The sequence below is a fragment of the Nansenia antarctica genome (genome assembly GCF_963989245.1).
Source record: "Nansenia antarctica genome assembly, chromosome: 14".
Classification (NCBI taxonomy): domain Eukaryota; kingdom Metazoa; phylum Chordata; class Actinopteri; order Argentiniformes; family Microstomatidae; genus Nansenia; species Nansenia antarctica.
Window position 1 is genome coordinate 13,375,211 of NC_137684.1, and position 18,401 is coordinate 13,393,611.

General features: G+C 48.9%; 1 protein-coding gene across 1 annotated transcript in view; it reads right to left on the bottom strand.

Annotated features, from left to right (window-relative positions):
- Window positions 1-18,401, bottom strand: part of itpr2 (inositol 1,4,5-trisphosphate receptor, type 2) — a gene marked incomplete at its 5' end in the record, with an annotated part of 98,667 nt that overhangs the window by 52,277 nt on the left and 27,989 nt on the right. The window contains 22 exons of the mRNA XM_080545155.1: window positions 1,030-1,172; window positions 1,424-1,605; window positions 1,762-1,882; window positions 4,761-4,889; window positions 5,292-5,417; window positions 6,050-6,301; window positions 6,997-7,197; window positions 8,176-8,298; window positions 8,931-9,056; window positions 9,364-9,453; window positions 9,880-10,047; window positions 11,158-11,323; window positions 11,827-11,893; window positions 12,049-12,175; window positions 12,709-12,905; window positions 13,165-13,312; window positions 13,652-13,799; window positions 14,769-15,020; window positions 15,456-15,638; window positions 15,994-16,113; window positions 16,901-17,073; window positions 17,871-18,029. Coding sequence (XP_080401281.1) covers window positions 1,030-1,172; window positions 1,424-1,605; window positions 1,762-1,882; window positions 4,761-4,889; window positions 5,292-5,417; window positions 6,050-6,301; window positions 6,997-7,197; window positions 8,176-8,298; window positions 8,931-9,056; window positions 9,364-9,453; window positions 9,880-10,047; window positions 11,158-11,323; window positions 11,827-11,893; window positions 12,049-12,175; window positions 12,709-12,905; window positions 13,165-13,312; window positions 13,652-13,799; window positions 14,769-15,020; window positions 15,456-15,638; window positions 15,994-16,113; window positions 16,901-17,073; window positions 17,871-18,029 — 3,401 coding nt within the window. The remainder of the gene's footprint in view (window positions 1-1,029; window positions 1,173-1,423; window positions 1,606-1,761; window positions 1,883-4,760; window positions 4,890-5,291; window positions 5,418-6,049; window positions 6,302-6,996; window positions 7,198-8,175; window positions 8,299-8,930; window positions 9,057-9,363; window positions 9,454-9,879; window positions 10,048-11,157; window positions 11,324-11,826; window positions 11,894-12,048; window positions 12,176-12,708; window positions 12,906-13,164; window positions 13,313-13,651; window positions 13,800-14,768; window positions 15,021-15,455; window positions 15,639-15,993; window positions 16,114-16,900; window positions 17,074-17,870; window positions 18,030-18,401) is intronic.

Here is an 18,401-nt window from a genome sequence, read left to right on the forward strand (position 1 = left end):
AGCCTATGGTTACGTGTCAATAAAGACAGACAGGTGTTTGTTGTGTATATGCCCTTAAAGAAACCCTTAGGAAAATAACAGGTGAAACCTGTGTGAAGATTCTAGGTCATTCTGGCCCTAGTGTGTGCGTGTGTGTGTGTGTGTGTGTGTGTGTGATGGTGTAGTTCTTGGTAACATTATCTGGCGCATCATGTGTGTGATGGTGTCATTATAGGTTATTATTATGGCACATAGTGTGTGAAGTCATTGTGGCTCAGTGTGTGTGTGTGTGTGTGTGTGTGTGTGTGTGTGTGTGTGTGTGTGTGTGTGTTGGTGTCATTCAAGGTCATTGTGGCTCATGGTGTGTGTGTGTGTGTGTTGGTGTCATTCTAGGTCATTCTGGCTCATGGTGTGTGTGTGTGTGTGGGTTGGTGTCATTGGCAATGGACCTATCGCTAAGCCACACCCTAAAATAGAAATTGTCCAATCATATCACAGCAAGTCACTACAGGCAGAAAACTCACAAACAACTCGCTACAAAAAACATGTCTATTACTTGCTGTGGTGAATCAGAAATCAGAAATTTGCCAACTCCCACCATGTAAGTCATTGAATGTCATTCAGACACGGTCAGTCAGTCAGTCACTGTCAGTGAAGCGTTGTTTGTTTGTCCGAGTTTTCAAAGGGGGCGTGGCCATTCTGGCTCATGGTGTGTGTGTGTGTGTGTGTGTGTGTGTGTGTGTGTGTGTGAGTTGGTGTCATTCTAGCTCATGGTGTGTGTTGGGTCCCATCCTCACTTGGACATGAAGGTGTGTGTGTGTGTGTGTGTGTGTGTGGGTCCTCCTCACTTGGACATGAAAGTGTGTGTGTGTGTGTGTGTGTGTGTGTGTCCTCCTCACTTGGACATGAAGGTGTGTGTGTGTGTGTGTGTGTGTGTGGGTCCTCCTCACTTGGACATGAAAGTGTGTGTGTGTGTGTGTGTGTGGGTCCTCCTCACTTGGACATGAAAGTGTGTGTGTGTGTGTGTGTGTGTGTGTGGGTCCTCCTCACTTGGACATGAAGGCTCCACTCTGGCAGCGCAGCCTGGCGGCCTCGGGGAACAGCAGCTCTGGGCTGTGCAGCACGTCCACCAGCACACTAAACTCTGCCTGCACCCTGGGACGGAACTGCTCCTCCAGACACGCCACCACGCCCTAACACACACACACAGACACACAGAGACACACACACACACACACACACACACACACACACACACAGAGAGAGACACACACAGAGACAGAGACAGAGAGAGAGACAGACATAGACACAGAAACAGACACATAAACACACACAGACACACAGACACACAGAACATTCATGTGAGCAGTAATTTTAGCTCAATACATTTTTTTTAAAAATAAAAGCAATTGTGATTGTGACACGTGCGCGTGTGTGTTCTCACCTGCAGCTTCTCGATGATGCTCTTGTAGTCGGGGCCTCCCAGGGTCTCCTTGCGAGGCCGCGTGCGCGCCGAGATCCTCCAGTCCTTGGCGGCGCGCTGCACCATGTTGGTGTGGTGCTTCATAGACAGAGTGTTCACCTGGCTGTCCAGGTCCACCGGGATGGCTATGGCCCGGGCCTTGGCTGCACAGGGGCAGGAGAGGAGGCTTTAAAACGTACATACGCACTAAGGGAGTCAATGAGAAGACCTCTGAACTCACCCACCCACGCATGAATGTGTGTTCTACTCTGCGTAGGGGGGGATAGACTGTGAGAGTGGTTCTGCTAGCGGTGACTCACCCACGTCAGCCAGGGTTTTGATACAGCCCTCGATGTTGGACTTCTGGGCAGAGGTGATCCAGGTGCAGTTGTAGATCCTGAAGGACGACTGCAGCAGCTGGATGAAGATGGGCTGGTGGGTCTGAGAGGGGGGAGGAGAGGAGTGGAGGATGAGGAGGAGAGGAGGGGAGGATGAGGAGGGGAGGGGAGGATGAGGAGGATGAGGAGGAGAGGAGTGGATGAGGAGGAGAGGAGTGGAGGATGAGGAGGAGAGGAGGATGAGGAGAGGGGTGGAGGATGAGGAGAGGAGGATGAGGAGGAGAGGAGGATGAGAAGAGGAGTGGAGGATGAGGAGAGGGGTGGAGGATGAGGAGTGGAGGATGAGGAGGAGAGGAGGATGAGAAGAGGAGGATGAGGAGGAGAGGAGTGGAGGATGAGGAGGAGAGGAGTGGAGGATGAGGAGGAGAGGAGGATGAGGAGGAGAGGAGGATGAGAAGAGGAGTGGAGGATGAGGAGAGGGGTGGAGGATGAGGAGAGGAGTGGAGGAGAGGAGTGGAGGATGAGGAGGAGAGGAGTGGAGGATGAGGAGGAGAGGAGTGGAGGATGAGGAGGAGAGGAGGATGAGGAGAGGAGTGGAGGATGAGGAGAGGAGTGGAGGATGAGGAGAGGAGTGGAGGATGAGGAGAGGAGAGGAGGATGAGAAGAGGAGTGGAGGATGAGGAGAGGAGAGGAGGATGAGAAGAGGAGTGGAGGATGAGGAGGAGAGGAATGGAGGATGAGGAGGAGAGGAGGATGAGAAGAGGAGTGGAGGATGAGGAGGAGAGGAGTGGAGGATGAGGAGAGGAGAGGAGGATGAGGAGAGGAGTGGAGGATGAGGAGGAGAGGAGTGGAGGATGAGGAGAGGAGTGGAGGATGAGGAGGAGAGGAGTGGAGGATGAGGAGAGGAGTGGAGGATGAGGAGAGGAGAGGAGTGGAGGATGAGGAGAGGAGTGGAGGATGAGGAGAGGAGAGGAGGAGGATGAGGAGAGGAGTGGAGGATGAGGAGGAGAGGAGTGGAGGATGAGGAGAGGAGAGGAGGATGAGGAGAGGAGTGGAGGATGAGGAGGAGAGGAGTGGAGGATGAGGAGAGGAGTGGAGGATGAGGAGAGGAGAGGAGGATGAGGAGGAGAGGAGTGGAGGATGAGGAGAGGAGTGGAGGATGAGGAGGAGAGGAGTGGAGGATGAGGAGAGGAGTGGAGGATGAGGAGAGGAGTGGAGGATGAGGAGGAGAGGAGTGGAGGATGAGGAGAGGAGAGGAGGATGAGGAGAGGAGTGGAGGATGAGGAGGAGAGGAGTGGAGGATGAGGAGAGGAGAGGAGGATGAGGAGGAGAGGAGTGGAGGATGAGGAGAGGAGTGGAGGATGAGGAGAGGAGAGGAGGATGAGGAGGAGAGGAGTGGAGGATGAGGAGTGGAGGATGAGGAGGAGAGGAGTGGAGGATGAGGAGGAGAGGAGTGGAGGAGGAGGAGAGGAGGATGAGGAGGAGAGGAGTGGAGGAGGATGAGGAGGAGAGGAGTGGAGGATGAGGAGGAGAGGAGGATGAGGAGAGGGGTGGAGGATGAGGAGAGGAGTGGAGGATGAGGAGGAGGAGAGGAGGATGAGGAGAGGAGGATGAGGAGGAGAGGAGTGGAGGATGAGGAGGAGAGGAGGATGAGGAGAGGAGTGGAGGATGAGGAGGAGAGGAGTGGAGGATGAGGAGGAGAGGAGTGGAGGATGAGGAGAGGAGAGGAGGATGCGAGGTGAGAGGAATCAGCAGTCAAGAAACTCTAAAAGCTGCAGATGACTTCAAATACAGCGCTGGGAGGCAACATCATTTATTAATCCGATTCGAGGATGTTCTGGGCATTCGCCCACAGAACCTGTAGCGTAGGTGGAAGTCTACAGCTTGTTGACAGACTGAGACCCAGTTGCATCAATACAAAAGGGTGCCGGGCCTGCCCTTGTTTCAGAAAGGCACAGACAGACAGAAGCAAAGTCTCCAGGATCATTACTTCTCATTAGTCTCAAGTGTAGAAGTACCCAGGGTTAGAAGTAAACAGGGTTAGAAGTACCCAGGGTTAGAAGTACCCAGGGTGGGGCGCTTAGGTGGCGTAGCGGGTTAAGCGCTGACCATGTAACCGCAGGGTCCCCGGTTCGATTCCGGCCGGGGACATATCCTGCATGTCATCCCTCCTCTCTCTCTCACCCATCCTTCCTGTCATAATCTTCACTGTAACTGTCAATGAAGGTGAAAATGGGACTCTCTGAGTGGGGCAAAGTAACTTTAAAAAAAAAAAAGAAGTACCCAGGGTTAGAAGTACCCAGGGTTAGAAGTACCCAGGGTTAGAAGTAAACAGCTATTCCAATGTTTCCCCATTAATTACCTAATTTGTCCCGCCACAGTTCCATAAGAAACCGAAAAATATTTGTACACTTCTCATAACAACAAACAGATGTCTAACGTTGTGTTTTACGCCGTGGCTTCAGTGAAGCGTCTCCCACTCCCACCTCCCTCTGTCTGTCAAATTTGCATACTGTATGTTGCTAATTCTCTAATGCTGTTAGTGTGCTTTCTGCTGTGCTTAATGTTGTGCGGGTTTATGTAGATGTGTGACGTTGTCCCTTTAACTTGATGCTGTGACTGTAAGTGGAGGAGGTGTGGAGATGTATGCATGTTTCTATCTTGTAACTGTGCTGGAAATGCTTGGATGTGTGCCGCTGTCTGTCGTGTATGTTCTTTGTTTTTAACATAACCTGATTTCTTTTCATCCCCTCCCGTATTAATTAATCTTTATTAATAAGTAATTACAGAAAAAGTTAATGACATTTCTGTCATGGCTTCCGCATTTAGGCCTACGAGAGAGTCGGAATCACGTGACGCCACCAAGTGGACTGATCACAGTTCTTACGGTCTGCGTAGGTGTGCCGGGTAGTTACATTTTCGAAGAGGTGCGCGACAAGCTACGGCGTAGATTTTACGCAGAAGTATAAATTGGGCCTCACCTGCAGGTTGGAGTTGTTAACGGAGAACTGGGAGCTGAAGAAGCCCTTGACGATGGCCATCACTGTCTCCGTCACGTACTTCTCCATAGCCACGTCGGCGTGGTTACGGTCCGTCGTGGTGTTGCACACCTGGTAAAGAAACCAGAGCAATGTAAATGGACTGACTTATATAGCGCCTTTATCCAAAGCGCTTTACAACGGCCTCTCATTCACCCATTCACACACACATTCACACACCAATGGCGGCAAGCTACCATGCAAGGCGCCGGCCCGCTCACTGGGAGCAATTTGGGGTTCAGTGTCTTGCCCAAGGACACTTCGACACGTGGCCAGCCGGGGCTCGAACCGCCGATCTGCCAACCTTGCGATCATTAGACAGCGGCTCTACCTCCTGCGCCACAGCCACCCCCAGAGCAGGTGGAGGGTGACGGGTTAGCTGTCTCTCACCTCTGGGAAAACGGTGATAAAAGGAGCATAAGAGGAGGAGAGTTGGGGTGTTTTGACGCTCCGCTGGGAGGCGTGAGGACTCACCCTGGCCATGTCCACCAGGAAGTTCTCAAACAGCTTCCAGATGTGGTGGCTGGTGTAGATCTCCTTCATCTCCACCTCCGTGTCCACGTAGCAGTGGTTCACAAAGTTCACGTAGGCCGTCTTCACCTGGCGGAGGAGCGGTAGAAACGCTGCCTTCAGACGACTACAGACAACTCTGTCACACTGGGGCTTTTGTACCCAATTAACACTTAACACTAGTTAGTGTTACAGCCGTGCCTATTTGACCTACTAGTCGAGCCGCCTTGGGGGTCAAATAGACCCCCTTTTTAGAATGTAAATCTGCTATTTACACACGCAAAACAGCTTTGTACTATCTTATCCTGAAGTGATTTTGAAAATGTCAGGACACTGGGTGGTAGAACGCACATACCTAGGAAAAGTCATGAAAGGAGGGTCCTGAAATTTGATCGAGTGCAAAGATAGAATTTATTTTTTACTCACAGGGGTCACCGTGACCCCTCAGAGCTATGAGGGGTCATTTGACCCCTGTGAGTAAAAAAACATGCTATATCTTTGCACTCAATCAAATTTCAGGACCCTCCCGGAGGCAGGCTAATTTACAAGCGGCCAACTAGTGGTCGTTGTGTGTAAATAGCAGATTTACATTCTAAAGAGGACGGCGGCTCTTTTAGCAGGTAAAAAGGCACGGCTGTTCTAGTGTTAACATTCCGAATGAAGCGACACATACACGTGAACAAAGGAATGACATTTGTGCCGCAGCCCCTCCTCCCCCGTACCTCTGGGATGCAGTCGTCGTGGGTGACCACTTTGACGATGTCGTCGAGGGGCAGCAGGGAGTTGCATTTCAGCTCGGTGTAGACGTTCTTGCCCTCGGTGCAGGCGGCCAGCAGCTCCACCAGGGTGTTGTGGTACGCCAGGGCGCCGCCCTCGTCCGTGCGCTCGCGCTCCGAGCACATCATCTGCAGCAGCACGGGGAAGGAGGAGCGGTCGTTGTAGAACACCAGGACGTCCTCGCCTCCGTTCACCAGCTGGCCAGAGAGGCAAGGGAAGAGAGAAAACAACAAAGGGGGGCGCTTAGGTGGCGTAGCGGGTTAAGCGTTGACCATGTAACCGCAGGGTCCCCGGTTCGATTCCGGCCAGGGACATATCCTGCATGTCATCCCTCCTCTCTCTCTCACCCATCCTTCCTGTCTAAATCTTCACTGTAACTGTCAATAAAGATGAAAAATATGAGTGGGACTGCCCCACTCAGAAAAAACCCCGTAAAAAAACCAACAAAAAAACCCAAAGGATATCAGTGAAGAGTACTGTCAGGAAAAATCCTGATTCGTCAAGAACAGAACAAGTCAACAAACCAAGGTTTCCCACACCTTCTGGAACATCACATTCAAGCACCTTTCAAGGACTTTCAAGACTCAATTCCCTCAAATTCAAGGACCCAACATGGCATAGTTTGAGACAGAACTAGTTGAGCTAAGTAAAAAAATATATATATATATACTGTATATATTTTTTTAGAGAGAGAGAGGGGAATTCAAGCACTTTCAATGACCCATGTCTATTTTCAAAAAACTTTTAAGACCTTGATTTCTTTTTCTCCAATTCACAAACTTTGGGAGACACCGTGGGAGCCCTGGCATACACAGAAGAACGAGGACTTCAAGAAGGACTTCAAGACTGTCTCCGAGCCTATGAACACATAACAGCGTCTGGACCGTCTCACCTCTGTCATGATCTTGTCCTGACACTTCTTGACGTACTTGCCGTCGGCCTTCACGATGGTCTGCAGGAACTTGAGGAACTGGACGTGTCTTCCGTGGGTCTCTATGCAGTGGACGAAGTGGTGGACCACGCGGTCGCTGATCTCGTTACACAGGTGGTAGTTGGTCATGAAGATGTGACGCATCGTCTCCGCTTCCAGCAGCTGCACACACCGTGAGAAGCCGCGCACCAAGAATGAACACACACGTATATAATAACTTAAATAATATAATAATTAATAACTTGTATTTGTATAGCGCTTTTCCTGCAAACGTTGCAGCTCAAAGTGCTCCAATCATTCTATAAATCATCATTTAATTATTTAGTCATTTAAAGGCAATATTAAAAAGATGGGTTTTTAGTCTTGACTTGAACATATGTGCTGAGGTTGCATCCCTAATGTAAACTGGCAGTGAAGACACAATCTGGGGGCATAAAATGAGAATGCAGCCTCACCAAATCTCTTCTTTTGTACATGTGGTACACAGAGAAAGCCAGCGTCAGAAGACCTGAGAGCTCTATTGGGATGATATGCTAGCAAAAGGTCTGAACATATTCTGGTGCTGATACTATATGACATAGTATCAATCTAGACTAGGAGGGGAAAAAGTATTCACACATGTGGACAGAGAGAAACTTCATAGAAATGTTTTAATGTGTGTGTGTGTAACGTACTAACGTGCATGTGTGGAGAGGGAGACACACACACACACACACACACACACACACACACACAGACACACACACACACACACACAGACAGAGACAGACAGACAGAGACAGCGACAGACAGACAGGTGAGCCTACCCCTGGGGTGAGGAACAGACAGACAGACAGACAGACGTACCCCTGGCGTGAGGAACAGGTTGAGAGACAGACAGACAGACAGGTGACGTACCCCTGGCATGAGGAACAGGTTGAGAGAGAGACAGACAGACAGACGTAGCCCTGGCGTGAGGAACAGGTTGACAGACAGACAGACAGACAGACAGGTGACGTACCCCTGGCGTGAGGAACAGGTTGAGAAGGAGACAGACAGACAGACAGACAGACAGACAGACAGACAGACGTACCCCTGGCGTGAGGAACAGGTTGAGAAGGAGACAGACAGACAGACAGACAGACAGACAGACAGACGTACCCCTGGCGTGAGGAACAGGTTGAGGTGTTTGTGCAGCAGAACCTGGTTCTGGGCGTTCCCTCTGCAGAAGTTCTGCAGGAACACGTGGGCCAGCGCCATGATCTCATTCATCTTCTCATCGCTCTGCAGACCCACAGACAGACGGACGGACGGACAGACCCACAGATAGACGGACAACAGACAAACACGGTTTATTACAACTTCAACAACGAGAAGCACATGACACCATTGAATAGTGAGACTGGCCCCACCACCTCTACACCAACACGGCAGTCGCCCTGTCCGATCACGTCTCTTCACTACCCTGGCTCCCCTCTGGTGGAATGAGCTTCCCACGGCTGTCAGAACTGCAGAGTCACTCCCCATCTTGCACCAGAGACTGAAGACCTCCATCTCTTCAGGTTACACCTTAACTGCTCCTCCTGAGACATCTACTACCCCCCAGCACCCACTTTTTCCCTTTACTGTGTCCCCTAATGACTTCTACTGCACCCCCACTTGTACTGTTTCTCTGTTTCTCCAGCGTCTATATTTGTTCTTGTTTCTTTTCGTTCCTTCTATCACTGAGACTGCCAATGGCCCCGGGCCTGAGCTGGATTACTCTTCCTGCTACGACTGGTGGATTGATGATTCACTTGCTTAGTCAAATGTATCGATTGTAAGTCGCTTTGGAATAAGGCGTCTGCTAAATGGCAAAAATGTAAATGTAAATGACTGGTCAGTCAGATGACTGGGTCATTGACTGGGCCTCTCACCTTCTCATAGGGGATCTGCAGCAGGTCCAGGACCACGGTGTGAGCTCCCATGTTCTTCAGAAGCCTCTGCTGCTGCACACGGCTCTTCTTACTGGGGTAGCAGAGCTTACTGAGACGCAGCAGGATCTACACACACACACACAGACACAGGCGCGCATGCACAGGCACACGCACACACACACACGCACACAGACACGGGCACAGGCGCACATGCACACGCACACGCACACACACACACACTTAATTTTTGCGAGCATGTCCGTTCTGTTGTAATAGGAGTTGTCATAGTAATACATATGTTACGGTACATGTGGGGAAAAATAGGGTTAGGTTCTAGGTCGACTTGGTACATGCTGGCATGTCTAACCCTAACCCTAGTTTTCCCACATGTACCATAACATGTAAAAGTCACAAGTAATGGAATGCAGCCGACCTCTTTGACTATGTTGTAGTTGTTGGCTTTGTTGCTGTCGATCTGAGGCTTCACGTCTCCGTCCTGCACTGGACTCATTATCCCCGCCTCCTGTCAATCAAACAGACAAAATGACACAAAAAGCTACCACTGGATTTAAAGCCAAATTGGCGGTCCAGGGCCTTGTGTTCATGGACAGTGGTGGAATGCAGGAACTCGTTATCAATGTTGTGACTGTGTTGACCCAGTGTAAAGTGTGAAATCAAGACCTTGTTCAACATTGTTCCAATGTTCCAACATTTATGGAATGCATTGTGGACTCCTGTCGCTGTTGTGTTGATGTTGACACTATATAAGAGATGTGTTGTGTGTGAGTGGGCACTCCAGTCTACCTTAAGTAGGCTGGGTCCAACTCGAGTTGTGAAAGGTGTGACCATTTTCTTTAATAAATATTCTACGTTCCTATCTTGAGTGTCATTATGAATCCACCACAGTGGCCTGTAGGGGGCAGAGTGGCCTGTAGGGGGCAGAGTGTACCTCACTGTTCTGCTCCTTGCCCTGGCTGTCCCCCAGGTCCTCACTGCCGTAGCCTCCGCTCTTCTCCACCCACAGCTCAGACTTCTCCACCGTCAGACGCAGCTGGTCCAGGTCCACCTTGATCTGCTTGTAGTTCTCCACGTCCTGCTCCGACACCAGCAGCTGGACCTGCAGGAGGACCACCAGACCAACACAGTGAGACCAACTCTCACACAGACACACAGTGAGACCAACTCCCACACAGACACACAGTGAGACCAACTCCCACACAGACACACAGTGAGACCAACTCCCACACAGACCAACACAGTGAGACCAACTCCCACACAGACACACAGTGAGACCAACTCCCACACAGACCAACACAGTGAGACCAACTCCCACACAGACACACAGTGAGACCAACTCCCACACAGACACACAGTGAGACCAACTCCCACACAGACACACAGTGAGACCAACTCCCACACAGACACACAGTGAGACCAACACCCACACAGACACACAGTGAGACCAACTCCCACACAGACACACAGTGAGACCAACTCCCACACAGACACACAGTGAGACCAACTCCCACACAGACACACAGTGAGACCAACTCCCACACAGACACACAGAGAGACCAACTCCCACACAGACACACAGTGAGACCAACACCCACACAGACACACAGTGAGACCAACTCCCACACAGACACACAGTGAGACCAACTCCCACACAGACACACAGTGAGACCAACTCCCACACAGACACACAGTGAGGCAAAACACACAAGTAGAGGCAACAGATACACACAGACAGAGACACAGAACACACCATTTCCAAGGCAACACATTTCCAAATAGAAGGCATCACCCATAAGCAGTACACTTTAAAACAGACAGACAGACAGACAGACAGACAGACAGACAGACAAACAGCCAGCCAGCCAGCCAGCCAGCCACAGACATACAGACACACAGGCAGGCAGGCAGGCAGACAGACAGACTGAATGCAACAGATACACACAGACAGAGACACAGACACACCATTTCCAAGGCAATACATTTCCAAACGGAAGGCATCACCCATAAGCGGTACACTTCAAAACTTATTAAAAATTGAAACACCCACTGAAATAGTTAACAGCATCGCAAATTCATCTTCTGAGAAATCGCTCCTAATCTAATCTGATAAGACGGAATCACTTACTTCACTAAAAAAAGGCAAGTGATTGCAAGATCCTGAAAGAGCTCCAATTAGCGCCCCTTCCCTGGTGGAGAGATGGGCTGTTACCTGTTTGAAGGCCTGGAGGACCTCCGCTCTCTGGCTGAAGTGTTTGAAGATGAGCTGGAGCGAACCTGACACCAGCGGGGGGTAGTCCTGCATGATGAGGTGGATGAGGACCCTCAGGAACGTACGACCCCCCTCGTCGTCCAGCTCCACCGCACTCATCTCAGAACTACAACCAGAGACACACGTTGTTACACACAGAGACAGAGACAGAGACAGAGACAGAGACAGAGACAGAGACAGAGACAGAGACTCACACTCACACTCACACACTCACACAGACACACACACACACCCACACCCACACACCCACACACCCACACACCCACACACACACACACACACACACACACCCACACACACACACACCCACACACACCCACACACACACACACACACACACACACACACACACACACACCCACACACCCACACACCCACACATACCCACACACACACCAGTAAATTGATCAAACAGAATGATTTTCGACAAATCTTAGGGGCTCTTATCATGTGTCTTACGCTTATCTGATCATACACAGATCTTATAAAAAGATAATCATGACTACAGTGTGCATGTCTGTGATCATAACGACCCATACTTTTATTTAGGAGTTACTAATGTCCTGGAGAAAAAAAAGCAGTGAAGTTCAACACCATGGGGTCACCTACCTCCCAGCAAACATGGTCTCGGCTTTGGCTGCGATCTCATCTATGTCTGGATCTGGAGCTGTCGAGGCTAACGGGAGGCACAGACACCCGACAACGCAATTATAGTAAGCCACTGGTAACCGTGACAGCGGTAATTACAGTAATCAATAAAGGCCCTCTGGTGTGGGCTGAATGAGAGAGATTGAGTGAGGTAGAGTGAGGTATGTCGTTATAGAGTCTCACCTGACAGCGGGGAGAACTCAGACGTCACCGTGAGGGAGCTGTCAGGGACGTTTCTGTCCCCAAACTCCTTCTTGTAGACAGACAGGAGGTAGGTGATCCTGTAATCCAGCCGCACACTCAGGATGAACTGTTGGGGAGAATTAATATGGATGCGAATGAAAGATAGGATTACATGATGTTAAGTACATCAACATCTTCTATGCAAAAATAATTAAATCCATAACAGAATAAATAGAAATATCCCTATAAATATCCATCAACCGAGCTTGTGTTCGTGTTTCTCACCAAGCACAACAAAAACAAGGTTCCTAGCAACAATCCAGTTTTCAGTTATGGTAAATGGACTGCACTTCTATAGCGCCTTTTTTGCTGCTCCAAAGCGCTTTACAACGGCCTCTCATTCACCCATTCACACACACATTCACACACCAATGGCGGCAAGCTGTCTTGCAAGGCGCCGGCCCGCTCACTGGGAGCAATTTTGGGGTTCAGTGTCTTGCCCAAGGACACTTCGACATGTGGCCAGCCGGGGCTTGAACGGCTGATCTGCCAACCTTGTGATCATTAGGCGGCAACTCTACCTCCTGCGCCACAGCCGCCCCAGTTGCAACAGTCCTGTTCCAGTAACATTCCAGTAGAATGTTCCAGTAGAATGCTCACCTGTAGGATCTCTATGATCTTGAGCTTGGTGTCCATCACCATGACGTCCTCGTTGTCAGGCAGGAAGTGGGGTTTGCGGTGGCAGGAGGAGGAGGGGGGGGTGTCGGGGAGGCTGTGGGGCAGGACATGACCCCTGCTCAGAACCATCTGAGTCATCATCTCGCCCACCCCGTGGATGGTGCGCAGGACGTTGTTCCCTGGAGGACACACACACACACACACACACGTTGTTTTGACAAAACGTTCACAAAATAACACAAAATGGGAGCACATCCAAATCAAACCAATCCAACCCGTTTTTTTACTCATTTTGGATTGGCTGAGATCACAAAATCCCTCTATCAATTCATTGGTCAACTTGATGTAAATGAAAGAAAATAACTTCATTATTAGGTACTTAGTAAGTGTAATTAAACAATTCTAGCTGACATTAGAGTCCGTCTCTGCGTGACAGACCTGCCTCTGGACTCTTGCTGAGCTTGGCCATGTAGGTGAGCGGGTGCTGGACGATGTCCAGGATGGCCAGCAGGGTCCGCGTGAGACGCAGCAGCTCACTGAAGCTGTAGAAGCCAAAGTACACCAGGTTACGGGCCAGGTGCACCACCTACACACACACAGAGGGAGAGAGGGAGAGGAAGAAGAAGAATAGAAAAGATAGGTGAAAAAGAGCCAAGTGAAATGAAGATACAACTGAAATACATTTTTTTTTTTTTGTATCATTTTACAGAAATCCAAGATAAGATTGGAATTGGAATTTACAACCCAACACACAAGGGTGTGTGCTCACTGTGTTGGTTTGAAAAATAAAATATTAATAATATAGGCATATATAATATATATATATATACTATATATAGGCACACTTATCTCTTCAGTGGAGTGTGAGCTATTTCTCCCAACCAGTAATGTTTTGATACAACGCCCATCATGTGTGACGCTTTACCTCTAGAGTCAGTTCGTTCTTCTCTTTGTCCCCAAATGGAAAAGGCTGGTTGACCACGTCTTTGAGGTATTCCTCGACAAACTCCATTGTTGGGGCAAACTTTCTCTTCATGTCTTCTCTAGAAGGTTCTATGAACTCGTACTGGTAGCTGGGGGAGGTAATTACAGTGTAAAGCAGTCTTAGCATGATCAATAATTGACAACGCCTTGAATGTGCTTTGAATTGATTGATACTCCAATGAGAGACAATTTCCTCTTTGGCTGTGTGCTGCAATTACACAGATATGTCTCGAGATCACACGAGGTCTAGTCTCCCGATGACAGACTGGGAGAACTCTGCACGCTCTACCCTCTAGAGTCTGTCAGACATAGCTTGTTCACTGGTTACTGAGCAGACAGGAGTGAGGGGGCTGTTGGTGTTCAAAATGAAATTACTGACAGGTCATAGTAGCAGTCAGATATCACAAGCGAGCACGCCCGTTATTAAATGTGAAACTTCAAACAAACTTTTTCGTTTTTTAGACTGTTGGACATCTCCGTTGCTAACTTCTAACTAATTATCTAGCTTCAGTAAACAAACCCTAGGAAAATAATTAAAAACAACAGCAGCAGGAGTTGAGAGAGGAGCTTAGTAGAATTCCGTCCTCTGTGATTCAAGGAGATAGATCACATTGGGTCTTTTACTTGGGTTCTCCACCTCAGAATGCCGATATAAGGAGAACGTGCGGCATGTCTGAGATAAATCGCCACTGAAAAGAAGCTACACACTGACCGTCCCCAACAAAACTGTCCCATCTGTGTTAACACGAGAACAGCCTGTGAGTAAAGAAACATTTTATATCTTTGCACTCGATCAAATTTCAGGACCCTCCTTTCATGACTTTTCCTAGACATGTGCGTTCTACCACCCAGTATCCTTACATTTTCAAAATCACCTCAGCATAAGCTAGTATGAAGCTATTTAGCAGTTTTTCTGTGTAGGAAGCAGGCTAATTTACAAGCGGCCAACTAGTGGTCGTTGTATGTAAGTAGCAGCTTCCCATTGTAAATAGTGGGGTCATTTAACCCCCGAGGCTGTTCTAGTGTTAAGCCCTTCCCAAACGCCAACACACACTCACTCGTGGATGGTGATCTTGGAGGGGATCTCGGTCCAGAGGCGGGCGTAGCGGACCGGCACCACGGCCTCCTGCGGCTCGCAGTCCACGTGCATGTGCAGCATGAGGCGGCAGAAGGAGGCGCGCAGGTTGTAGGGCAGGCAGTCGTCGAACATGCAGCGCAGGATCAGGTCCACAGGCAGCTGGCTGGACACCTGGTTGATGGCCAGGTACTGACGGTCCAGACACATCTTAGCAAACAGGTTCAGCTGGTACCTACGGGGGTAGGAGACACAGGGACAAGCTGTGAGTTTGAGAGGGAAAAACTAGGCCCGATTCACTACAGGGGAAAAGACGTGGCCTATACAGGGCCGTGGGTAGCAGTCCGTGACGTTAGAATTATAAGGTTCTATCTCCATTTTTGTCAAAATTTAGTTTTTTACATAATCTGATCCATTAGGTGTTTATTAATGCCTGTGTGGTGTTATTTTTAAAATGTTGACATTTTTTAGTTAGTAATTCATAAAATACAAAGGTTCCATCTCACAGAACATAATGGAATGTAAAAACTTTGACGCTCAATATCTCTGAACTACCCTAAACGGAGATAGAACCTTATCATTCTAAGCTCACGAGTTGTACGTGGAAGAAGAGTGAGGGAGAAGAAGAGTGACGTTATTAGTGGGATGTACACACGGAGAGGACCCGTACCTGTAGTAGGTGATGATGTCGCCGTCCAACTTGTGGTTGCCCTTGGCGTCTTGGGCCAGGTGGCGGATGGACTTGCCGTGAGGCTCCTTGTGGCTGTCGATCCAGTAGAGCCACACCTCCTCGTCCTCCACCTCGTCCTGCAGCAGGGACGACTCCAGGGTGGTCTCCGTGTTGGGGATGAGCCTGGGGCGCACGGGGGAGGAGAAAGGAGGGAATGGAGGGTGGAGGAGATGGAGGGGGAATAAAGAAATGTAAATGTAAATGTAAATGTAAAGAGGGTAGAAATGGAGGGTAGATGATGGGGAGACGTTGTTAGTTTGGAACTCACACGCATCCACATCTACATAAGTTCTGTTTCTTCTCTAGGTTGCTTATTTCGACAGCATTCTACATACCATACCTGCTACATGAATACAGAACCTAAGCTTAAACTAGATAGTCTTGACTTCCTCAGACTGGAGAGGGGTGAGTTCACTGCTATGTCCACAAATGCTGAGTAGGACACAGTGTGGAGGTAGAACGTGTTCGTGGGACTCACTTGGTTTGGATGAGGATGTCTGCGTTGGCCGGGTTCAGCATGAACTTACAGATGAGCTCCTGAGTCACGGGGATGGCCGTCTTATTGGACACACACAGATCAGACAGGTAGTCCAGGAACCTGAGGAGGCACACACACATACTTACGGCATGTAGTTTACTAAACATCTCCAAATACTGGATCAGGTGTGTGTGTGTGTGTGTGTATATATATATATATATATATATATATATATATATATATATATGTTACGGTACATGTGGGAATACAGTACATGTGGGAAAACTAGGGTTAGGGTTAGGTGCTAGGGTGACTTGGTACATGCTGGCATGTCTAACCCTAACCCTAATCCTAACCCTACCCCTAGCACCTAACCCTAACCCTAGTTTTCCCACATGTACCGTATTCCCACATGTACCATAACATATACATGTACATATACAGTACCAGGCAAAAGTTTGGACACACCTTCTCATTCAATGGTTTTTCTTTATTTCTATATTTTTTTCTACATGGTAGATTAATATTGAAGACATCAAAACTATGAAAGAACACATATGGAACTATGTAGTAAACAAAAAAGTGTTAAACAAACCAGAATATGTTTTATATTTTACATTCTTCAAAGTACACCCACCCACCCACCCACCCACACACAGAAAGAGAAATTCAAGCACTTTCAATGACCCATGTACATTTTCAAAAAGGCTTTTAAGGCCTTGATTTTTTTTTTCTCAAATTCACAAACTTTCAAGGATTTCAAGGACCCCGGTGGGAGCCCTGTCTTATGATTATCGTTCCTCCCTGTTCTGACCTCTCTGTATATGTATATATGAGTGTTATATCTAGTATATTCCTCATCATTAGTAGTAGTCTTATATCCAGTATCTTTCCTCCCTGTGCTGACCTGGGCTCTCTGTTGCGTCTCAGCAGGTTGACGAAGGTCTCGATCTCCTTGGCCGTGATGTGTTTCTCCAGCAGCTTGCGGTTGTTGTGCAGCAGAGCCGTGATGGTGTCCTCCGCCAGGATCTCGTAGCCGATCTGAGACTGCATGATGGAGAACTTCTTGGCTATGTACTCCTGGGGGACAGAAGCAGCGCACTAGCTAGTCAGTAATCCATCTCATTAGAGGGATTCGTCTGTTGCAATGGACCTATCACCAAGCCACGCCCCCTTTGAAAACTCGGACAAACAAACAACGCTTCACTGACAGTGACCGACTGTGACTGAATGACATTCAGTGACTTACAATGGCGGGAGTTGGCACATTTCTGATTTCTGATTTACCACAGCAAACAATAGACATGTTTTTTTTAAAGATTACAAGAATATTTTGTCTAGAAGCTTTTCACCATCCGATATTAGCAAGTTGTTTGTCTGAGTTTTCTGCCTGTCATGACTTTTGCTGTGATATGATTGGACAATTTCTATTTTGGGGCGTGGCTTAGCGATAGGTCCATTGCAAAAGGGTTAACACTGAAGGATTTCTACTTTGAGAATCCCTACTCCTCAGATCCACAACCATGGATCTTCATGATTCAAAATATATGTGACAGTCAAGTAATTCTGAGATAAAGAGGAGATCTCCATAGCGTCATATTTAGGGCCAATCCCAATTCACCCATACGGCTTCGTTTTGCGTGTGCCCGTTTAGGGTAGGGGTGTCCCAATTCATTTTTCGTTCCAACCACTACGGCTTGTGGCTCTGTTCCAAGGCCTTGGCTCAAAAGCGAGTGGCACTCCAAAACAAGCGGCACTCCAAAACGAGCCGTAGGGGTAGGAAAGGTAATCAGGATTGGGCCTTATTATGGTATGGCCATTGACCAAGAGGGAGTCCAGATGTGGGGTTGTGCGGGGGGAGCTAGTGTGACACGTGCCTGGTTCTTGCGGTAGTCCTGCTGGGAGTGGCGGAGGACCCTGTAGCACAGACGCAGCATGTACTTGAAGGGGGCGTAGCGCTGGTCACCCAGGTCCTCCAGCTTCAGCATGGGCCCCTCCCCCAGGTCTGTGAACGGAGCCTTCAGAATACCAAAGATCTGTAGACACACACACACACACACACACACACACACACACAGACACAGACACAGACAGACGCACACAGACACAGACACAGACAGACGCACACACACACAGACACAGACACAGACGCACACAGACACAGACACAGACAGACGCACACAGACACAGACACAGACACAGACACACAGACACAGACACAGACACAGACAGACGCACACAGACACAGACACAGACACAGACAGACGCACACAGACACACACACAGACACAGACAGACGCACACAGACACACAGACACAGACAGACGCACACAGACACAGACACACACACACAGAGACACACACACACACAGACAGACGCACACACACACACACAGACACAGACACAG